Source organism: Leuciscus leuciscus (genome assembly GCF_965113295.1).
Source record: "Leuciscus leuciscus genome assembly, chromosome: 24".
Taxonomy (NCBI): Eukaryota; Metazoa; Chordata; class Actinopteri; order Cypriniformes; family Leuciscidae; genus Leuciscus; species Leuciscus leuciscus.
Window position 1 is genome coordinate 8,836,581 of NC_138723.1, and position 19,623 is coordinate 8,856,203.

A 19,623-nucleotide genomic window follows, 5' to 3' on the forward strand; every position below is an offset into this window, starting at 1 on the left:
ATATTAAAAAGAGCCCCTCCCCCATAAACAACATTTTAAGCCAGAGTTTATTGCGCGCATGTAATCAGAGGAGAATCCCTCTCACAGAGAGCTAGCAAAACATTCACAAACTGCTCAAATGTTATTTTAAAAACTGTGAAATAAAACATTTCAAGCAGTCAGCAATACTGTGGGTCTAAAGATTTAATTCAGTTGGTTTGATCTGATCGTAAAAGACTTGCACAATATCACCACATTTATTATAACACAAATCCTAGGTTTGCTGTAAATGCTGTGTGCAGTACAAGCAACGCAAACTGGCTGGATGTGATGCGCAAACAGCTTCGGCAGGGTTTCAATGCAACTATACCAATGAATAGAAGTCAGTTTTCTAAAATCGTGGTAAGGGAAAGCTCTCAAAATCTTATTCTGAAGGACAATTCACCCCAAAAAGTACATTATGTCATCGTTTTACACAACCCTCATGTTGTTTCAAACATGTATGACTTACGTATGACTTAACGCAAAATGCATATTTAGAAGAATGTTTTTTTTTGGATTTGACTATATAATGAAAGTCAATGGGGTCCAAAAAAAACATTGTTTGGACCCCATTGACCTTCATTGTATAAATAAATATATATATTTTTTAAATATCTTCATTTATGTTCCACAGAAGAAAATAAGTCATACAGGTTAGTGAGGGTGAGAAAATAATGACATATTTTAAAACCTCAGATGAAACATCTTTGACGTTTGCCATTTTTTTTGCTTTTAACACCAAATCAAACTCAACGACCAAGTGCGATGAGCCTCCGGTTTACATTTTACACAGTGAATGTGAATCTCTTTCATTATAACTGTAGGTAACAACATTGCATTGCTGGTTTTCATGCCGTACAGTTGGACCTGCAAAGGTCTCGCTCCCAGCATGATGGTAAAGTGGGTGGTCCTGCCCCGCCTCAGTGTCGTTTCTCTATCTGCAGGAAGCCCAGTGTTATCTGCTGCGTTCATGCACACACGACACATGAAACACTTCCCAGATAGCAGCTAGAGTTCAATGTGCAGTGGACTTTATAGATTACAATCCAAAGGTGGGGATATGAAACAAAAAGTTCAAACACAAAGAAAACCGCAAAAGGCTTCTCCAATATCACTGATCTTGTTGACTTAAAACCAATTTACGACAAAAAAAAAAAAGGTTCAAACTATGCAGAAATAGTTGAGTTTTTCCTTTGCACTCCTGCTTGTACCACTTTCCTAAACTTTTTTTTTTTCAAACTGCTAAAACGGATTGACGAAAAGTTAGCAACAGAAATGTAACAAAATCTGCACAAAAATATAAGTGCCTCAAAATGCAGTTTCCTGTGTATTTTTTAAAATACTTTCTCTATTAAACAAATATAAAGTGCAGCACACATTCAGGCACGGATACTAAAGAAAAGTCTGTGAGCACAGCAGCCCTTGTTCTTCCTGTCCTCCGACCCAAAGCCGTTTTCCTACTGAAGGTTTGTCTTCACTGCTAGGTCTCCATCATTCTCCACTCGTCCGTTTCTGAACTCTCCTCTTTGGAGGCTCGTGGTATATTCGTCCAAACTCCAGCCTCCAAGCAGCGCTTCACGTGATATTCTGCCACCTGTGATGATTGAGAAAGAGGATACTAATGAACGGCCAAAGACTGTAACTTGCAGCACAGAGATCACTTAAGCTGTACGCCTAAAGAGATAGTTCACCCAAAAATATTATGGGTATGGGTAACCAGACAGTTGATGGGCCCCGCTGACTTTCATGGTATTTGGAGAAGAAATAAATTCATATGGTTTGGAGCAACTTGAATGATGACAGAATTTAAATTTTTTGGTGAACTATCCCTGTAACCCTTATAATGCATTAAAAAAAAACTGCTGCAAATGGACCTGGTGGAACGTAAGCTTATAAAAGTCATAACTTCATATTTTTAAACTTAAAGGATGTTGTATTTGATCAGTAAATTCACTTTAATGAGTGAATGTGCACATTTTTTTAATGTTACCATGTTTTTACCATGCTATTGCTATATTTAACCCCTTTTTATTCATAAAACATTGAGAAATTCTTTGACATTTTACAAGAACTACAGCAAAAACCAGTGAAAACATTATATCAATATTTATGTATTTCAATAAATATCAATAATTCTTGATATCATGATAAGAAATTTATAAGAACATATAATATGAGAATTACCAGTATGAACATTGAATTTAATAACTTCTAACTCACGACTGCTCTATTCTTTTTCTAACAAAACAACATCAATGTTACTCTGAAATGTTTTCAAACAAAATATACCACTTTTAAATGGCATAAACTTTTATTTTCAGATAAGAAAAAGAGGGACAGTCTTCAGTGTCACATGATCCTTCAGAAATCGTTCTAATATGCGGATTTGCTGCTCAAGATACATTTATTATTATTATTATCATCAATGTTTTTGTGGAAACCATGAAACATTTAAATAGAAAGTTTAAAAGAACAGCATTTATTTGAAAAAGAAATCTTAAATAAAAAGAAGTGCTTTGTGCTCAATAGAAGAAAGTGGTTTTGGAATGAAATGAGGGTGAATAAATGACCATTTTAATATCTGTGTGATCTCTTCCTTCAACTGCAGCGTTTTAATCATCCATGTTGATGCAGGAAGAGGGATTATAGGTCAGCCTGTGTTCCTCTGATGAAGGAAACACTGCAGATTAAAGCAGTTATGCAACACTTCCCCTGTCCTTTGACTCTCTTTGACTTAGCAGCATGTGTGTGTGATGTTCAGAGCAAGTGCGCTGAAAGTGGAGGAAGTGTTCAAGAACCTGAACGATGTGTGGAACCGACCCTGACTCACGCCAAAAATGTTTGGGTTACGCTCCGGACAATGCGGCATGCTTTCTAAAGCTGTACCATAACATTTGTGGGGTTAAGAACCAAGAATCAATACCACTACTAGAGCCGCAAATCTCTTCTCCAAAAGTAAATCAGGGAACTGCAATCATTGAATTTTGAAGTGCATGTTTGACACGTTGTGATGTTTTACAGCATAAAGTGCTGTTCACACCAAAAACGATATCTATAACTATATCCGCTTCCTCGCCAACACATGATCTCGTTCTGATAATGAAGCACAGGCTCCAGTTTGGTCGTCTGCCACTTTAAATGCTGGAGCTCTTTAAAGCAGGATGGATTCTGATTGGCTGTCAATGTTTTTATTGTTCTTCAGCATTTGAAAGTGATTCCAACAATATCGTTCCTCTGTGCCGTTTTATCGTTATAGTTGTGGTGTTTCTTTATCGTCCTTGGTGTGAACGGGCCTTTATGCTGCGGCGTTACCTGTGGGTTCATGTTGCTCAGCACACTCTGAAGAATCTGCATATCTTGCATCTGGATGCATGTTTTCAGCTCCTGCAAATTCAACATTTGACTCGTTTTATAGTTTGCTACTAGCGACACTACCATTTCAAAGTTGGGAAAGAAATTAATTTAGTTCTGCAAGGACGCATTCAATTGATCAAAAGTGACAGTAAAGACTTACATTGTTACAAAAAAAGAGCTTTTTTAACCTTCTATAAGCCTGAAATGTAAATGTATTTCCACAAAAATATGAAGCAGCACAGCTGTTTTCAACATTGATGATAATCAGAAATGTTTCTTGAGCATCAAATCATCATAGAATGATTTGTGAAGGATCATGTGACACTGAAGACTGGCGTAATGATGCTGAAAATTCAGCTTTGATTCACAGGAATAAAATACATTTGAACATATATTACAATAGAAAATGGTTCTTTAAAATTGTAATAATATTTCACCATATTAGTGTCTTTACTGTATTTTTGATCAACATTGAAAACATGTTCACGTCAGTATATGTTGTCAAGATTAAGCTGCGAATTAAGTGTGACGATACATTTTGTCATCAGTCTATTTTCAATGCATTCGCGCCCACAGTGAAATCTCACAGGTTCAAAATGGTTCTCTACATAACTGTATATCAACCATGAAACATGTTCTGATTCCCCGTGCTTCATGCTGTCAGTGAGGCCAAAACACATCATTATATTACAGCACATAGAACTGAGAGATTCAGTCATTCCCAGTGGCGTAACTTTGTTTTAAAAAGTGGGTGGCAGTGGCTAATACAGCGCTATATCAGATATGAAGCCTACAATAATAATTGCAGTAAAAATAACATTACGATGTCTAGAAATCAAGTTCAAAAGAACACTGAATTTAATTTATCGAAATAGAAGTCATGTTTAATGTGATGTAATGTTTCATCCTTACATCTACTATAATTCAATATATTGCAATTCCCGAGATTCTTCACTTCAGTGAATAAATACACAGATCCGCAATAGACGTGTGTGTGCTGTAACGGTCTGGCGTCCTACTTTAGTCAAGCGTGTCAGAGGTTTGTGTTCTAATCCGCCCTCATATAGTTTATTCATTTTCTTGAAGATGTGCATCAGCAGTGGTGTAGTGGTAAAAAAAGAGGTGGGTAAACTATAAATTCTGGTGGACCACAACTTGATCACCCGGTAAGGTGGGCCACTGCCTACCGGTGTATGTGTATCCTGATGACATCGCTATAGGCTATCATTTGATGGTACTACCAAGGGTATCACTGGTTGTTCCCTCATCATAGGTCACAAAATCACTATTCAATTCATACATTAATCGAAGTTCTTGTTAAAGAGACTCAAGAAGGAATAATATGGTTGAAATCTATCAAGTTTACTAAATGACAAAACAGAGAGAACAAAAATATTTAAGAGAGATAGAGAGGGAGGCTTATATCCAGGGCTTTCAATGCAATGCACTTGAACATAATGATAGGGATTTGGGGTTATTTTCATAGTCGATTAATCTGTTGAATATTTCCTCGATTAATTGATTAGTTGTTTGGTCTATCAGAAAAATGTGGATCAGTGTTTCCCTGTAGAGGGAAAAGTCTTTAACCTGGTGCAGGCTTGATTCCCTCTGAATGTCTTGTACAGTTGGGTTTTGACATGCTCATTACATTAAACCAGCTGCATGTAATGAATTGTTTAAAAAAAAAAAAACTTTTTTGCCTAGTTTTAATGATTTTCTGTTGCGGCTGCGATCAAGTTTAATTCTCGCGCAGCTTGTATAGTAACGAGCGTGTGTTTTCTGCTCCGTGTGTGCCGTTCTCTTTGTTCCGTGTGTGTGTGTGTGTGTGTGTGTGTGTGTGTGTGTGTGTGTCGGCGCGCTGCGCTCTCTGCTCAACGTTCTGCTCTGTCATTAACGGCCCAAATGCTCGAATCATGTACCGATCGGCGATCACGCACTGGAAAAGCAAAGTCCGCTCAAATAACGTGAAATTTAGAGGTGGATAAACGCAATTTGAGGTGGATAAACGCACTTTGGAGGTGGGCAAACGCTATTTCCAAATTTTGGGAGGTGCGTAAACGGCGTTTACGTGCGTTTAGCCTCCACTACATCCCTGTGCATCAGTGATTGTATATCAAGAGCAGTGACATGTTTGAGTCATTTTGTTTTGCGATTTCACAGAACGAACAGAGTCTCCGCAACAGCGTTAAGCGAAAGATTGAAGCGCTTGTCTGTGAGGTTGCACGAGCGCCAAGAGAGAACTGATAACAGCGGCAACGAAGACTCGCCATGATTTCAAAATCAACACAATCCAGCGCCAGACTGCCTCTTATTTAGCATAAACGTACGAAATGAATACTCTGCTAGTCAACTGGAGATGTCTCATTTGTATACGGTACATCTGTGCCCCGAGATGTTTCAAAAAGTGGTGGGGACAATGTCCCACCTGCAAATTACGCGTATGATAATTCCTACCGGTGGCAAAGACTCCAAAACCTCCTTAGGGTCGAGGCGACAGCCTGGCGGTGTATTTTGGTGCACTGCATCGTTTGATTTCATGGTACACTCTTTCACTCTCTGCTTGAAGGCTTTGAGTTCTGTGTGGAAGACATCCAAGTATCCCTCCTGCCCTGCCTTAAAAAAAAAGAAGCAGCAAGATTAAAATTGATTCAAAGTGCATTCAAAGTTTTCACTTTTAGTGAAAAAATGATGTGAGTTCAATCACATGACATGGATGAATGTGTGGATATGAACTTCATCTGTCCTCTATTGCTGTTTCCTGGCCTCGGGCTGTCAGTTACTGTATGTCATGTCTCTCTCTAGTGGTCACTGACATTATTGCATAGCCCTGTTTACACCTGGTATTAAGATAAGTTATGGTTGATCGGTGGTTGATTTGGTTGAAGTGGACGACGCTAAATACAGGTGTAAACGGGGTGTAAAACGTTTTGAGCTTGTCCAGTTTTGACCACTTCCAGAGGTAGTTGAGGACGCATTCGACCGGATTGCTTTTGTAGTGTAGACGCTCATGTGGTCGGATAGACACAAAAGACGCCTTCTCTCCGCCTGCTGACCTAATGCATAAACATTATTGGAAGCGCGCATTAAAAGCCAGACGGGATTTAAACTTTATCGACTGGAGACTCAAGTTTGGTTTAAAGATAAAAAACAAACCAAGCACAATGTTCTCTCACCATTCCTTATTTCTAACACACACTCAGTTCAGCCGGTCTTGTGTCTGTCAGAGCAGAAATGAAATCTGATGCTCTCTGTGTTTTCCTGTCATCTCCGGTCGCATTCAATTGTGCGAGCTTATTTCGTCCATTAGATCAAAAGATCTGAAAAAGCCCACACATTAACCCACACATAGACCCTCCCCTAGAAGAAATCAGGACAGAAGTGGTCGAAAGTAGACAAAAGAGACTAAGAGAGATTAAAACACCAGGTGTAAACAGGAATGTGTCTCCCTCGTCTACTTGTGATCCGATCAAGCAAAACACATCTTAATACCAGGTTACCAGGTGTAGACGGGGCCTCACACTAACTCATTAACTACAAATTTTTTGAATAATTAAGATTTTTTAATGTTGTTGGAAGAAGTCTCTTCTGCTCTCCAAGGCTGCATTTATTTGATTAGAAAAACAGTAAAAAAAAAAAAGTTATATTGTTAAATATTATTGTAATTTACAATAACTGTCTTCTATTGAAATTATTTTAAATGTAATTTATTCCTTTGATTAAGGCTGAATTTTCAGCATCATTACTCCAAATTATCATATTTAGAATGATTTCTGAAGGATCATGTGACACTGAAGACTGGAGTAATGATGCTGAAAATTCAGCTTTGATCACAGGAATAAATTACATTTAAAATAATTTCAATAGAAGACAGTTATTATAAATTACAGTAATATTTAACAATATTCTTTTCTTTTTTTTTTATCAAATAAATGCAGCCTTGGAGAGTATAAGAGACTTGGAGAGCATAAGAGACAAATTTTTTGAATAATTAAGATTTTTTAATGTTGTTGGAAGAAGTCTCTTCTGCTCTCCAAGGCTGCATTTATTTGATTAGAAAAACAGTAAAAAAAAAAAAGTTATATTGTTAAATATTATTGTAATTTACAATAACTGTCTTCTATTGAAATTATTTTAAATGTAATTTATTCCTTTGATTAAGGCTGAATTTTCAGCATCATTACTCCAAATTATCATATTTAGAATGATTTCTGAAGGATCATGTGACACTGAAGACTGGAGTAATGATGCTGAAAATTCAGCTTTGATCACAGGAATAAATTACATTTAAAATAATTTCAATAGAAGACAGTTATTATAAATTACAGTAATATTTAACAATATTCTTTTCTTTTTTTTTTATCAAATAAATGCAGCCTTGGAGAGTATAAGAGACTTGGAGAGCATAAGAGACATTAAGAAATCTTAATTATTCCCCATTCCACATCCTTGAGGACTTTATTATTGCAGCTCTCTGGTTGAATAACTTGTGTACAGTAAGAGATGTGTAATGTCTTGTAAGACCGGATGAAGGTGATGTCTGCAGCGCTGCAGTGCAGATGCGAGTCTCACTTTGGCTTTCTGAAAGAACTGACGGAAGCAGCCTCGTGGGTCTTGCTGTGTGTTGCGGGCCATTTCCAGAATAAACTGCATGACGACGGCCTGATGAGCCACCTGCTCCATTAAGGCCTCTTTCTGCAGAAGAGGCAGGTCATGTGATCAGTGCACAGATTACATACTACAAACACAGTACAGGTAGAATATTATTTTGAAAATGAAAGAGGACTCACTTGCTCTGCCTGCAGACGGAAGCACCACAGGATCAGGTAATTGGCCGTTTCTTCACAGATGAGATGGTGGTACTCTGCTAGAAAGCGCTGACTATCATCCCACCTCCTCAACATACCTGTCCAATCAGAAGAAGCGACAAACTCCATTAAGATCAACAGTCTCCGTTAATAAGCATTCAAATCAAACACAAACCCCATAACTTACCAAAATGTTTCAAGAGTTCTTCATTGCGCTGGTTGAAGCCCAAGTTCTTATCATGATCAGATCCATTAGGCCAAGACTGTGACATGTTTATGATACTCTAGGAAAAAACAAGAGAAGGGGCATCAGCAATCTACACACTAACACTTAATGTGTTCAATTCAGATTTATTGCAAGCACACAAAACAAATGGGCAATAACATCCATTTTTGTATCAAATGGATAATTAATTATATTCCTCCTATTGCATTCGTGTCAGTTTTTGAGGTACATACAAATTTTGGTAAAGCTTTACAATAAGGTTTTATTTGTTAACATTAGTTAAATGTATTAATTAACATGAAAAAACAATGAGCAATATATTTTTACAGCGTTTATTAACCTTTGTTAAGGTTAATTAATAATACATTTAATGTTAGGTCACATGTCACAGTACATTAACTAGTGTTAACAGATATAATATAAATGTTTTAGTAAATGTTGAGATTCACATAAACTAAGATTAGTAAATGCTGTTGAAATATTGTTCATTGTTAGTTAACTAATGTAGTTAATTTATGTTAACAAATGAAACATTGTAAAGTGTAAAAAAAATAAAAAAAATAAAAAATAAAAATAATATATATATATATATATATATATATTTATTTATTTATTTCTCCAAAATTCCAGGTTTTAGTATGTGAAGCAAACGAGCTAAGAATACTATCAAAATACACACAATTTATTTCAGATTTTTTAAAAAGGTATTTAAGAGATATAACCATTTAAAAAATAAATTGTACATTGTAACACCTATTGTGTTCCGGGTCAATTTTGACCCAGGTATTAACTGACACTTTCCCATATCGCAAACGCACATTTAGGACAGAATTTTGCTGGTAAACATGAATATGCATGCACAAAGACACTACAAACAGAAAACAGATGTAACTGGGAACAGCTGTTTGATTCCTGTAGCTCAAACAGTGGAGCGTTGGCGCTTGCAACGCCAAGGTCATGGGTTCGATTCCCAGGGAAAGCAAGAACTGATAAGAATGTAAATGTGTACCTTGGAATGCAATGTAAGTTGCTTGACAATGTAAATGTAACTGACAAACTATACCAAATGAAATACAGCAAAAGTTAAAAGACCAAATAGTCTGGGCTCATCAAATAGGACTGCCAAATTAAATATTCAGGCGCTTGAAGACGTGAAATTGAACTGAATTCAGTTCTCGCAGAGCACCTCCAGCGCCCAGAAAGCCACTTATCGGACTACGCGCGAATACTGATTTGAGTTCTCTCTCATGCCTTCTTGCACTTGAACAAATTCACACAAAATTGTCAAAATGCCTGTCTTGTAGAGTATCCTCATACACACAGTTGGTTACGTCTGAACGTAACTGTATAAATGTGTGAACGTAAACAGTTGAGAAATAAAACGGATGTGTAACACTAGATTTGTCTTAAAGTGACAGCAGCCTAATCTAATGGTGCCTTCACGTGCTATGGAAAAGATGATATTTTCCACTCGTGAACTGGTATTTACCAGTGTGTTGTGTTCAAGTGCTTTTGTTGTCGTAATGTAGGTAAAAAAAAATTGGACTCACAGATCCAGACCTGTTATTTGGCTAAAACAATTTTAGATTGCTTAAGTCAGTAAATCATGGTGTCGCTGGCGTACACTACAGACAAAATACATTCACGTGAGTAAATTGCCTGACCGCTCATTACTAGGAGGCTCCTATTGACTGCTAGCTAGCATCTGCTCTGGGTAGGTAACACCAAACCATAACGGTATTTTTAAAACTGACACTGAGTGTTAACGCATTATATTACAATTGTTAATGACACAACATTGTATAGGCTACAAAAACTATCCGCTAACAGTTGCAAAAAACGTTTAGTTGTGTGCAATGCTTATTCACGACTCTTGCGTTGCTCTCCGCCATTTTGAAAAGGTCAAAGGTTATCTCATCTCGGCAACTCGTGCATCAAAATATTCTACGAGTTGCCCAGTGGAAAATACCACATGAGGGGGTGTTCATGTGCATTTTCCACGTCGGCTTTTGGTATTTACCATAATTACCATAGCACGTGAAGGCACCATAACAGTCAAACAAAAGGACTCACTGCCCTTGACTGAATAATTTCTGTAAGCTTAAGGAATGATCTATATTTAATTTATACAGTGAAGACTATGCCTCAATAAAGACTATGATATACTTTAAATATATATAAATAACAACATATGCTCTCAATGATAAATGCGGAACAGTTAATGTTAATGTGTTCATGACCTCGAGGCTAGATTATTGTAATGCTCTCATGGGTGGTTGCCCTGCACACTTAATAAACAAACTACAACTGGTCCAAAACGCAGCAGCTCGAGTTCTCACTAGAACCAGGAAGTATGAACATATTAGCCCAGTTCTGTCAACACTGCACTCGCTCCTTATTAAACATAGTATACATTTAAATAGTCTTCCTAGCCTTGTTTTGGTAGCAGACACACTCTCAGTTTAAATCTGGAATACACATAACACATTATCACATTTCTATAATTCACATCCATTAAAGGATGGTTAGGCTGCATAAATTGTCAACCGGACCCGGGAACACTTCCTATAACACCTGATGTACTTGATACATCGTAAGTAAGATGGCGTCTATGCAAATATTAAGTCTCTCTGTTCATCCCGAGGTTACCGTAGTCAGCCGTATCCGGCCCATATCCAGATCAGATGGTGGACCTGCACCTAGACACGACCTCAACGCATCCCTGAATGTCAGCAGAGATCCTGTCAACTAGTCAGTCCCCTCGTCGACACAACATCTGTCGACACAGATCCTCAGCAAAGACCACAAGAAACCAGACAAGTCCTCTGCACAGATCGATGACCAGCCTCGTCTCCATACTGGCGTGATGAATCTGATCTTCAAGTAAAAGGAACTGGATGAATATTTGAATGCTACTGATCCAAAATCTGATTCTGACTCGTGACGCAGCCTGAATCATAATCATACACTGTTCTTTCGTCGGCCAGAGGAGAACTGGCCCCAGACTGAGCCCGGTTTCTTCCACGTTTTTTTTCTCCACCCCGTCACCTGATGGAGTTTGGGTTCCTTCCCACTGTCATCTCTGGCTTGCTTAGTTGAGGACACTTAATATTCAGCAATATTACTGATCTGACTGTACTGACGCGGTTGTATGAGATCTGAACTGAGCCGGATGATGACATTTCTACAGAGCTGCTTTATAGATGAAATGAACTAATTTAATAATTGATGATATTTACAATGGAACTGAATCAACACTGAAATATCTACAGTTGAACAATGAGACTATTGTCTTTTAGAGCTGAAAAGGACTGTTTGCATTATTGAATAATTTTCCTGTTATCACTGTGAAGCTGCTTTGAAACAATCTGTGTTGTATAAAAGCACTATATAAGTAAAGGTGACTTGACTTATGCTGTGCTATTTTACATTTGATTACTTTATTCAAATTCTGTACCTGAAAACTATTGTTAGACCTAAAAATCCTGAAAAGCACTGTTTATTTCACTTTTTATGTTGGTTCTGGTGTATTTATTTGTACTATTGCTCATAATTTCATTGCTCATAATTTCATAACTTGTTCTTATTTTATTACTGACTGTTTACTTTAATAATATTTGAAATTTATATTAGTTAGGCTAGAAGTTTTTGCTGTGGTATCAAAATTGTAATCAAGAATTGTGAAATTTCATCTGAAATTTGATGTCATAACCTTATTTATCAAGGTTGCATGAGTCAAACACAATAAAACTGATACCTATATTCATTAATTTATATATTCCTTTGTTTGTGGTGGGGCCAGTAAAAATGTTCAGTCTAATAATCCAAAGAAAAAAAGGGGTTTGAAAAGTCCACATTTCACTGCTGCTACACATTGATGAACCATTGCAGAATGAAAAAGGATTAATTTTACTAGATATTTTTCATCATAAAAGTGGATTTGTGGTGGTATATCCATAAACGGAGTATAAAGAAGTCCATAACTGCTGGTACAACAGCATTTTTAAACTAGGGAAGTATATACAGTGGGTACGGAAAGTATTCAGACCCCCTTCAATTTTTTACTCTTTGTTATATTGCAGCCATTTGCTAAAATCATTTAAGTAAATTTTTTTTCCTCATTATTGTACACACAGCACCCCATATTGACAGAAAAACACAGAATTGTTGACATTTTTGCACATTTATTAAAAAAGAAAAACTGAAATATCACATGGTCCTAAGTATTCAGACCCTTTGCAGTGACACTCATATTTAACTCAGGTGCTGTCCATTTCTTCTGATCATCATTGAGATGGTTCTACACCTTCATTTGAGTCCAGCTGTGTTTGATTATACTGATTGGACTTGATTAGGAAAGCCACACACCTGTCTATATAAGACCTTACAGCTCACAGTGCATGTCAGAGCAAATGAGAATCATGAGGTCAAAGGAACTGCCTGAAGAGCTCAGAGACAGAATTGTGGCAAGGCACAGATCTGGCCAAGGTTACAAAAAAAAATTCTGCTGCACTTAAGGTTCCTAAGGCTATGTTCACACTTAGCGTCTTTTTTCAAACTGCCAGCGTCTGTTCTACATTATAACCCTATGGAGTGAACCGTTTTTTCAAAAAAGTCCTGAGCGCTTTTTTAGACGCCACCGCCGGCGTCTTTTTCTGCAGCTCAGAGCGTCTTTTTAAGTTGAAAAAAGTTCAACTTTTCTGAAAAGAACGCCCTACGTCAAGCGCCTTTTTGACAGCTGACCAATGACAAGCGAGTAGCGAGACCTGTCGTTTCCATAACAACAAGAACAACTGTCTGTCGTGCACCCACAAACGTCTTTGTGAACCGACATTCTCCTCCCCGGTAACTTCAAAAGCCAACGCAAGAGCCAACTTTCTCTTTCTCGACATTTTTTTGCATCACACAGAACTAGGCTACTGTTCCAGCTCTTGTTATAGCAACAAAAGACGCGCTCGGCTGCTATTTGTAACCGAACGCTGCCAGCGGTTTTTTTTGCTAAAAAAACGCCGTTGTCAACTTTTTCTTGTCAAAAAAGACGCTAAGTGTGAACATAGCCTAAGAGCACAGTGGCCTCCATAATCCTTAAATGGAAGACGTTTGGGACGACCAGAACCCTTCCTAGAGCTGGCCGTTCGGCCAAACTGAGCTATCGGGGGAGAAGAGCCTTGGTGAGAGAGGTAAAGAAGAACCCAAAGATCACTGTGGCTGAGCTCCAGAGATGCAGTCGGGAGATGGGAGAAAGTTGTAGTAAGTCAACCATCACTGCAGCCATCCACCAGTCGGGGCTTTATGGCAGAGTGGCCCGACGGAAGCCTCTCCTCAGTGCAAGACACATGAAAGCACACCTGAAGGACTCCAAGATGGTGATAAATAAGATTCTCTGGTCTGATGAGACCACGATAGAACTTTTTGGCCTTAATTCTAAGCGGTATGTGTGGAGAAAACCAGGCACTGCTCATCACCTGTCCAATACAGTCTCAACAGTGAAGCATGGTGGTGGCAGCATCATGCTGTGGGGGTGTATTTCAGCTGCAGGGACAGGACGACTGGTTGCAATCGAGGGAAAGATGAATGCGGCCAAGTACAGGGATATCCTGGATGAAAACCTTCTCCAGAGTGCTCTGGACCTCAGACTGGGCCGAAGGTTCACCTTCCAACAAGACAATGATCCTAAGCACACAGCTAAAATAACGAATGAGTGGCTTCACAACAACTCCGTGACTGTTCTTGAATGGCCCAGCCAGAGCCCTGACTTAAACCCAATTGAGCATCTCTGGAGAGACCTGAAAATGGCTGTCCACCAACGTTTACCATCCAACCTGACAGAACTGGAGAGAATCTGCAAGGAGGAATGGCAGAGGATACCCAAATCCAGGTGTGAAAAACTTGTTGCATCTTTCCCAAAAAGACTCATGGCTGTATTAGATCAAAAGGGTGCTTCTACTAAATACTGAGCAAAGGGTCTGAATACTTAGGACCATGTGATATTTCAGTTTTTCTTTTTTAATAAATGTGCAAAAATGTCAACAATTCTGTGTTTTTCGGTCAATATGGGGTGCTGTGTGTACAATAATGAGGGGGAAAAAGGAACTTAAATGATTTTAGCAAATGGCTGCAATATAACAAAGAGTGAAAAATTTAAGGGGGTCTGAATACTTTCCGTACCCACTGTAAATGTATATGAACGTATATAAAAAAAGTCAACTAGTGAAACGCAACTTTAGCAGCTCACTGGAGTGGAAGATTATTAGATTAATAACGATGCATGTTGTCACAATCATTATAGTATGCCGTCAAAAGACTTGGACTATAGTGCACAAGTCATTCTGTATGGGCTACTTTTTTTGGCCAATTAGAAGCTTGACCCCTTCATTATAAAGAAAGGAAAGGCCAGGATATTCAGCATAATGCTTTATTACACAAAATTTCTGTGTGTTTTATTTTTAGATTACAGAGTTAAGTGCTGAGATAACAGCAGCCCTGTGGCGTATCGTATAATGCAGAAATAAGCATGACATGAACACTGAATGACTTTTCTAGAGTGTTGATTTAAGATACCTTGTTAAACACATCTCGGCTGGCCTCAGGACACAGAGTGGGGCTTCTTCCCAGCATCCTCTCCTTATGTCTCCACTCCTGTTCGGTCTGTGAGAGCTCAGCGGAGGAGGCCAGGGCTCGCGCGCGCTCCTGCTCCACAGACTCAGAGCTGTGAAGCTCCAAACCGCAGAGCTGGTCCTGTGCTTCTGCCAGCTGCCACTGGGACGCGATGGAGGCCTCCAAACAGCGCTGTTGACTCTGGCACAGAGACACCATGCTCTCCGCACTGGGCTGTGACGGGACACAGAGATAATCATTACAGTCTGCATGGAAAATTCAGAGTTTTTGTTTTTGCAACAGATCCAGTCCTCAATGACAGCGACATCACAAAGCTAGCAGCACTGAACTCTTAACCATCAGGGTTGCCATTCTTTTTGGACACAAAATTCCCTTGAATTTTCCAGAAAAGTTTAACATCTATCTCTATACACTACCATTTAGAAGTTTGGGGTCAGTAATATTTTAAATAAATTAATCATTTTAATCACACATTAAATTGATCAAAAGGAACAGTAAACATTTATATTATTGCAAAAAAGTTATATTTCAAAAATATTGTTCTTTTGAACTTTCTATTAGTCAAAAACATCCTTTAAAAAAAACTGCATCTTGTTTTCCATAAAAATATGAATCAGCATTTTTAACATTTATAATAATAATAATCATAAATGTTTCTTGAGCATCAAATCATCCTATCAGAATTATTTCTGAAAGATCATGTGACACTGAAGACTGGAGTAATGATGCTGATCACAGGAATGAATTACATTTTATAATAATAGAAAAAAACCAGCTATTTTACAATAATATTTCACAATATTATTTTTTTTTACTGTATTTATTTTATCAAATAAACACAGCCATGGTAAATGTAAGAGGTTTCTTATATATACAATATATAATTTTCTATAAAGACTGCAGGGTCATATTTATATTTACATGGCAAGCAACAATCTTTCGAATTATTAGATTTTAAAAAAACATTTAGTATACAAAAATGTCTTCAGTAAGCTCCTCAACAAAAAGAGTGATGTTAGTAGATTAGTTTGCAAGGAAGTTTTACTTTACATACAGTACGTACTCGTAAAGAGCAATATTCAGCCAAAAACAATATAATTATTTTACACATTTACATGACTTTTTCAAGCCAATAATACTTGATATCAAGTATTATAATGATAATGATATCAAGATTTTTACATCAAAAAACATCCTAATTTAGAAATAATAAGCTATTTTCTATCATGTTTTTGACTCTCTTTCAAACTCTCCATTTCGATGGGCATGTCGCATGATTCAAGACTTGCAAGTGAACTGCTATGATTGAGAAACAGTTTTGCATATTAAAATAATTTTCAAAGTCCCGCCATTACACGCGTGATAGTCTTTTAAAAACATCCAATGTTGAAAAATCTTGTTGCATAGTTTTAACACTTTCCAACAATGTGAAACATTTATGCATTTTACATATGCTTTATAAGTCCTGGTTGTGGCAAATAAAGTTAAAGTACTTACAAGAGTTACAATTGACAAAAGATAACTTACGGTGTTTCATGTAAACCAATTATGAATGAATGTACAATTGTTTGTCACAATGCTTTGCTGTTCGTATAGGCTATTCAGTTCCTCCTTTACAATAAAGTGAAAAACATACATTGTCCTTTGCAGTGTCGTGTTTTAAATAAAATGAAATGTGTTGTAATGTCGTGCTGATGTCGCTCACTGAAGCTTTTATTCACGATTACAGCGATTGGCTTCGATCAAAACAATAACAAAAGCAGCGTCCTTTACGTGCGTTCTTCCATATCCGATAAGCCAATAAAACAGCAAATCACAGGTATTCAGGTTGACTGCGACGCTACAGTATAAATATTCAGTACCAAACGATCTGTATCAGACAAAGCAATACTGACACAAGGTAAAAACATTGTTACTCACACTCGTGTGTTGCGACATTATTACTGTCGGATCCAGTGTAGTCGTCACTGCATCATCTTTTATTTTCAGTCTCCGCGAAAAGCCTGCTTTTGTCTCGTTTAAAAACGAATCCGCAGTAAAATGAAGCAAATAAACGAACAGTGTCTTACTGACACGATCTGACTAAAACTTCGTTAAAAATAAAGTTCATCCGTGCTTTCTTAATGTTAGGATCACAAGGAGGGCAATGCAAAGACTGTGCTTTGACTGTGTAATCCTCAGAAGATCATTTTGTTGCTGGAGTAATCAATCCTGTGTTTGTCTTGTATTTACCACTACATGATATGTGTGAATCAGTGGGTGGGGCTAAAGAGGCAATGATGTAGAAGTAGGCGTGGTCTTCTGTAGAGGCGGTCTTTCGTCTCACTATGATGTAATAATGTGACAAAATCTGAAACGAGTTGTTTTCTGAGCTTGGTTTCAATAAAAGCTGTTTTTGGACTAATGAGGAAGTTTTGAGATCCGAAACTTACGGTATATTTGTATTGCACAATGACCTCTCACATGTTGAAAGATCAAATAAAATGTGATCACGACCCCTTTAAATTCAGATATTTCATGAGGTTGGTGGTACAGTTATAGTTTTTCCCCCAATGCATTTGTAAAAAGAACACATCATTCAAATCCATTCAAAGTGGATTGAATATGCCTTTTTATCTCCCAAAAAAATATTTTCATTAGAGTTTGATTTAAAATAGGCCCAGGCTGTTTTTTATGTGATCTCTATGTTATGCACTTGCAGTGTAGTTACTACAGAGATAAACAACACAACTGTGAGCCATCAAAGTAGTAGAGGAATTGTAATGGATCTAATAATAAAGCACTCATTATCCTCAGCTGTCAGAACAAGCTTGTCAACACGAGACCGAAAACACAGGCTCATGATCTCATGTCAAAGATCCTCACAGTTAAATGTACAAATAAACCTATCGGAGATGTGTGATTGCGATGCCCAAAAATGCTGTCAAGATTAAGGTGACCAGATTTCTGAAATATTGAATAGAAACCGGGGACATGTTCTATTTCAGTGGTCAAAATATCACTGAAATCTCTTTTGTTATTACTGCTGTATGTTGGTCGGGCTTTTTTGCAATGTATTTGCGGGTGTATAAGACATTTCCGGGGACAGAACAACCAAACCCGGGACTGTCCCCGGAACACGGGCACGTATTGAGATCCAGCCTTTCTCTTCTCATCCTGCGGAAACTTTTACTGCAGCCTCTAACCGTTAGTAATCCAGCTAGCGCAAACTAACGACGACTTTACAGCACGGTTTCAAGTGTAAACACATAGATACAGCAACCTCGTGTTGATTTAAAGCACAATGAAAAGGCCTCGGGTAATAAGTGTAGCACTGGTGAACTTTCTCGGGTACCTCGTGTGGGTGTGTGCGGGGCATGTTTTCCTTTGGGTCCTGTTCAGTGTGGAACACGCCGCCTCCAAACCACTCCATATCGCTGCTTAAACTCTGTCCTGGAGCCGCGGGACGTGTTCTGCTGCTTATTAAGCTTATTATCCGAAAAGCACACGCAATTCGGTGGGATGTAAGCGAGCAGAGAGAGTTATTTTCAGGCTATAACATCAGCAGTCCTCTCTGTACCTCTTTTTAGCTCGTTATGACAACTTCCGTGCGCTGACGCGATCGCTCGTCACGTGACGCCAGACTCTAATCACATGATAAAGTCCAGAAAATAATATTATTAACACTTTTTATTGTTATTAATATGATGTATTATTATTATTATGCTTTATTTATGTCAGATATAAATGTTAGATTATTATTTATTTTTCTGTTATGATATATATCATTATCATAGAATAGTATTAATATCCTGAGTGGGATTTTTCATTTATTTCAGTGACTGGAATTGTTTGAATCCGTGCCTTAAAAAATTATCAATTGTTCACAGATTAATTCAGTGAATTATATATGTACAGGTCACATGTCTTGGCTGCTGAAATCGTAATGTAATGTACTGAAATGTAAGTCGCTTTGGATAAAAGCGTCTGCTAAATTATTAAATGTAAAATGCCAATCGATTCTTTCATGGTGGCATGGTGGTCATTTTTCACTTATCGACACCTTATTTTTTAATAATTGGTTAAAAAATTCTGTTCCCTAACAAATACATTTATTTTTTTTGTGACTTTTTGAGTTTTGGCAAAATTCAATGTCCTACAGAAATTTACATGAATTCTATTCCTAGATGAGGTATTACACTTCTACAAGAGGCTGCAAAATTAGCTAATAATAATAATAATAATAGCCTAGTGTTTCAAATTATAATCTTTAACTGTTACTTGATACATTTATATTTATTGTTTTTATAAATGAAATCAAGCTGTACATCTAAAGACTGGTTTCTTTAAAGGCACACTATGCAGTTTCCTTTTTTTTCAAACAGCGCCCCCTAGAGTCGCTGTGGAGTACTTACTTGTATTTAACATTACTGTCGTAAATACCACTCACGCAGAGCCGTCTCTGCACTCTTCCGACTGCGTTTTCTTCATCGACTCTGCCATGTTTCACGTCTGAAATGCGTGCTAGTGTCTTCCATAGAGGCTGCTTCATATGTTGTTGATGTATGTGACGTTGTGCCGTAAAGCAAGTCGTGATTCTCGCAAGATTTGTCAGACGAC

General features: G+C 37.6%; 1 protein-coding gene across 2 annotated transcripts; it reads right to left on the minus strand.

The window, feature by feature from the left end:
* Positions 1-165: 165 nt before the first annotated feature.
* Positions 166-18,608, minus strand: cdc37l1 (cell division cycle 37-like 1). Of its 2 annotated transcripts, XM_082158745.1 has the most exons (8): positions 18,359-18,608; positions 14,968-15,237; positions 8,368-8,464; positions 8,163-8,278; positions 7,945-8,067; positions 5,830-5,988; positions 3,334-3,405; positions 166-1,615 (listed from the first exon to the last, which is right to left on the minus strand). In XM_082158745.1, the coding sequence occupies exons 1-8, from the start codon at positions 18,434-18,436 to the stop codon at positions 1,502-1,504; spliced, it is 1,029 nt and encodes a 342-aa protein (XP_082014871.1). In that variant the 5' UTR covers positions 18,437-18,608; the 3' UTR covers positions 166-1,501. The 2 variants fall into 2 exon arrangements, with proteins under 2 accessions (XP_082014871.1, XP_082014872.1); XM_082158746.1 differs by lacking the exon at positions 3,334-3,405.
* Positions 18,609-19,623: the final 1,015 nt, after the last annotated feature.

Excerpts from the sequence above, each read along its gene's own strand:
- cdc37l1 (XM_082158745.1), bottom strand. The coding sequence starts at position 18,436 with ATGGAGTGGTTTGGAGGCGGCGTGTTCCACACTGAACAGGACCCAAAG. Across the intron at positions 8,465-14,967 it reads GCCGAGATGTGTTTAACAAG|AGTATCATAAACATGTCACA; the intron begins GTATCTTAAATC and ends GTTTTTTCCTAG. Across the intron at positions 5,989-7,944 it reads AGTTCTTTCAGAAAGCCAAA|GCAGGGCAGGAGGGATACTT; the intron begins GTGAGACTCGCA and ends TTTTTTTTTAAG.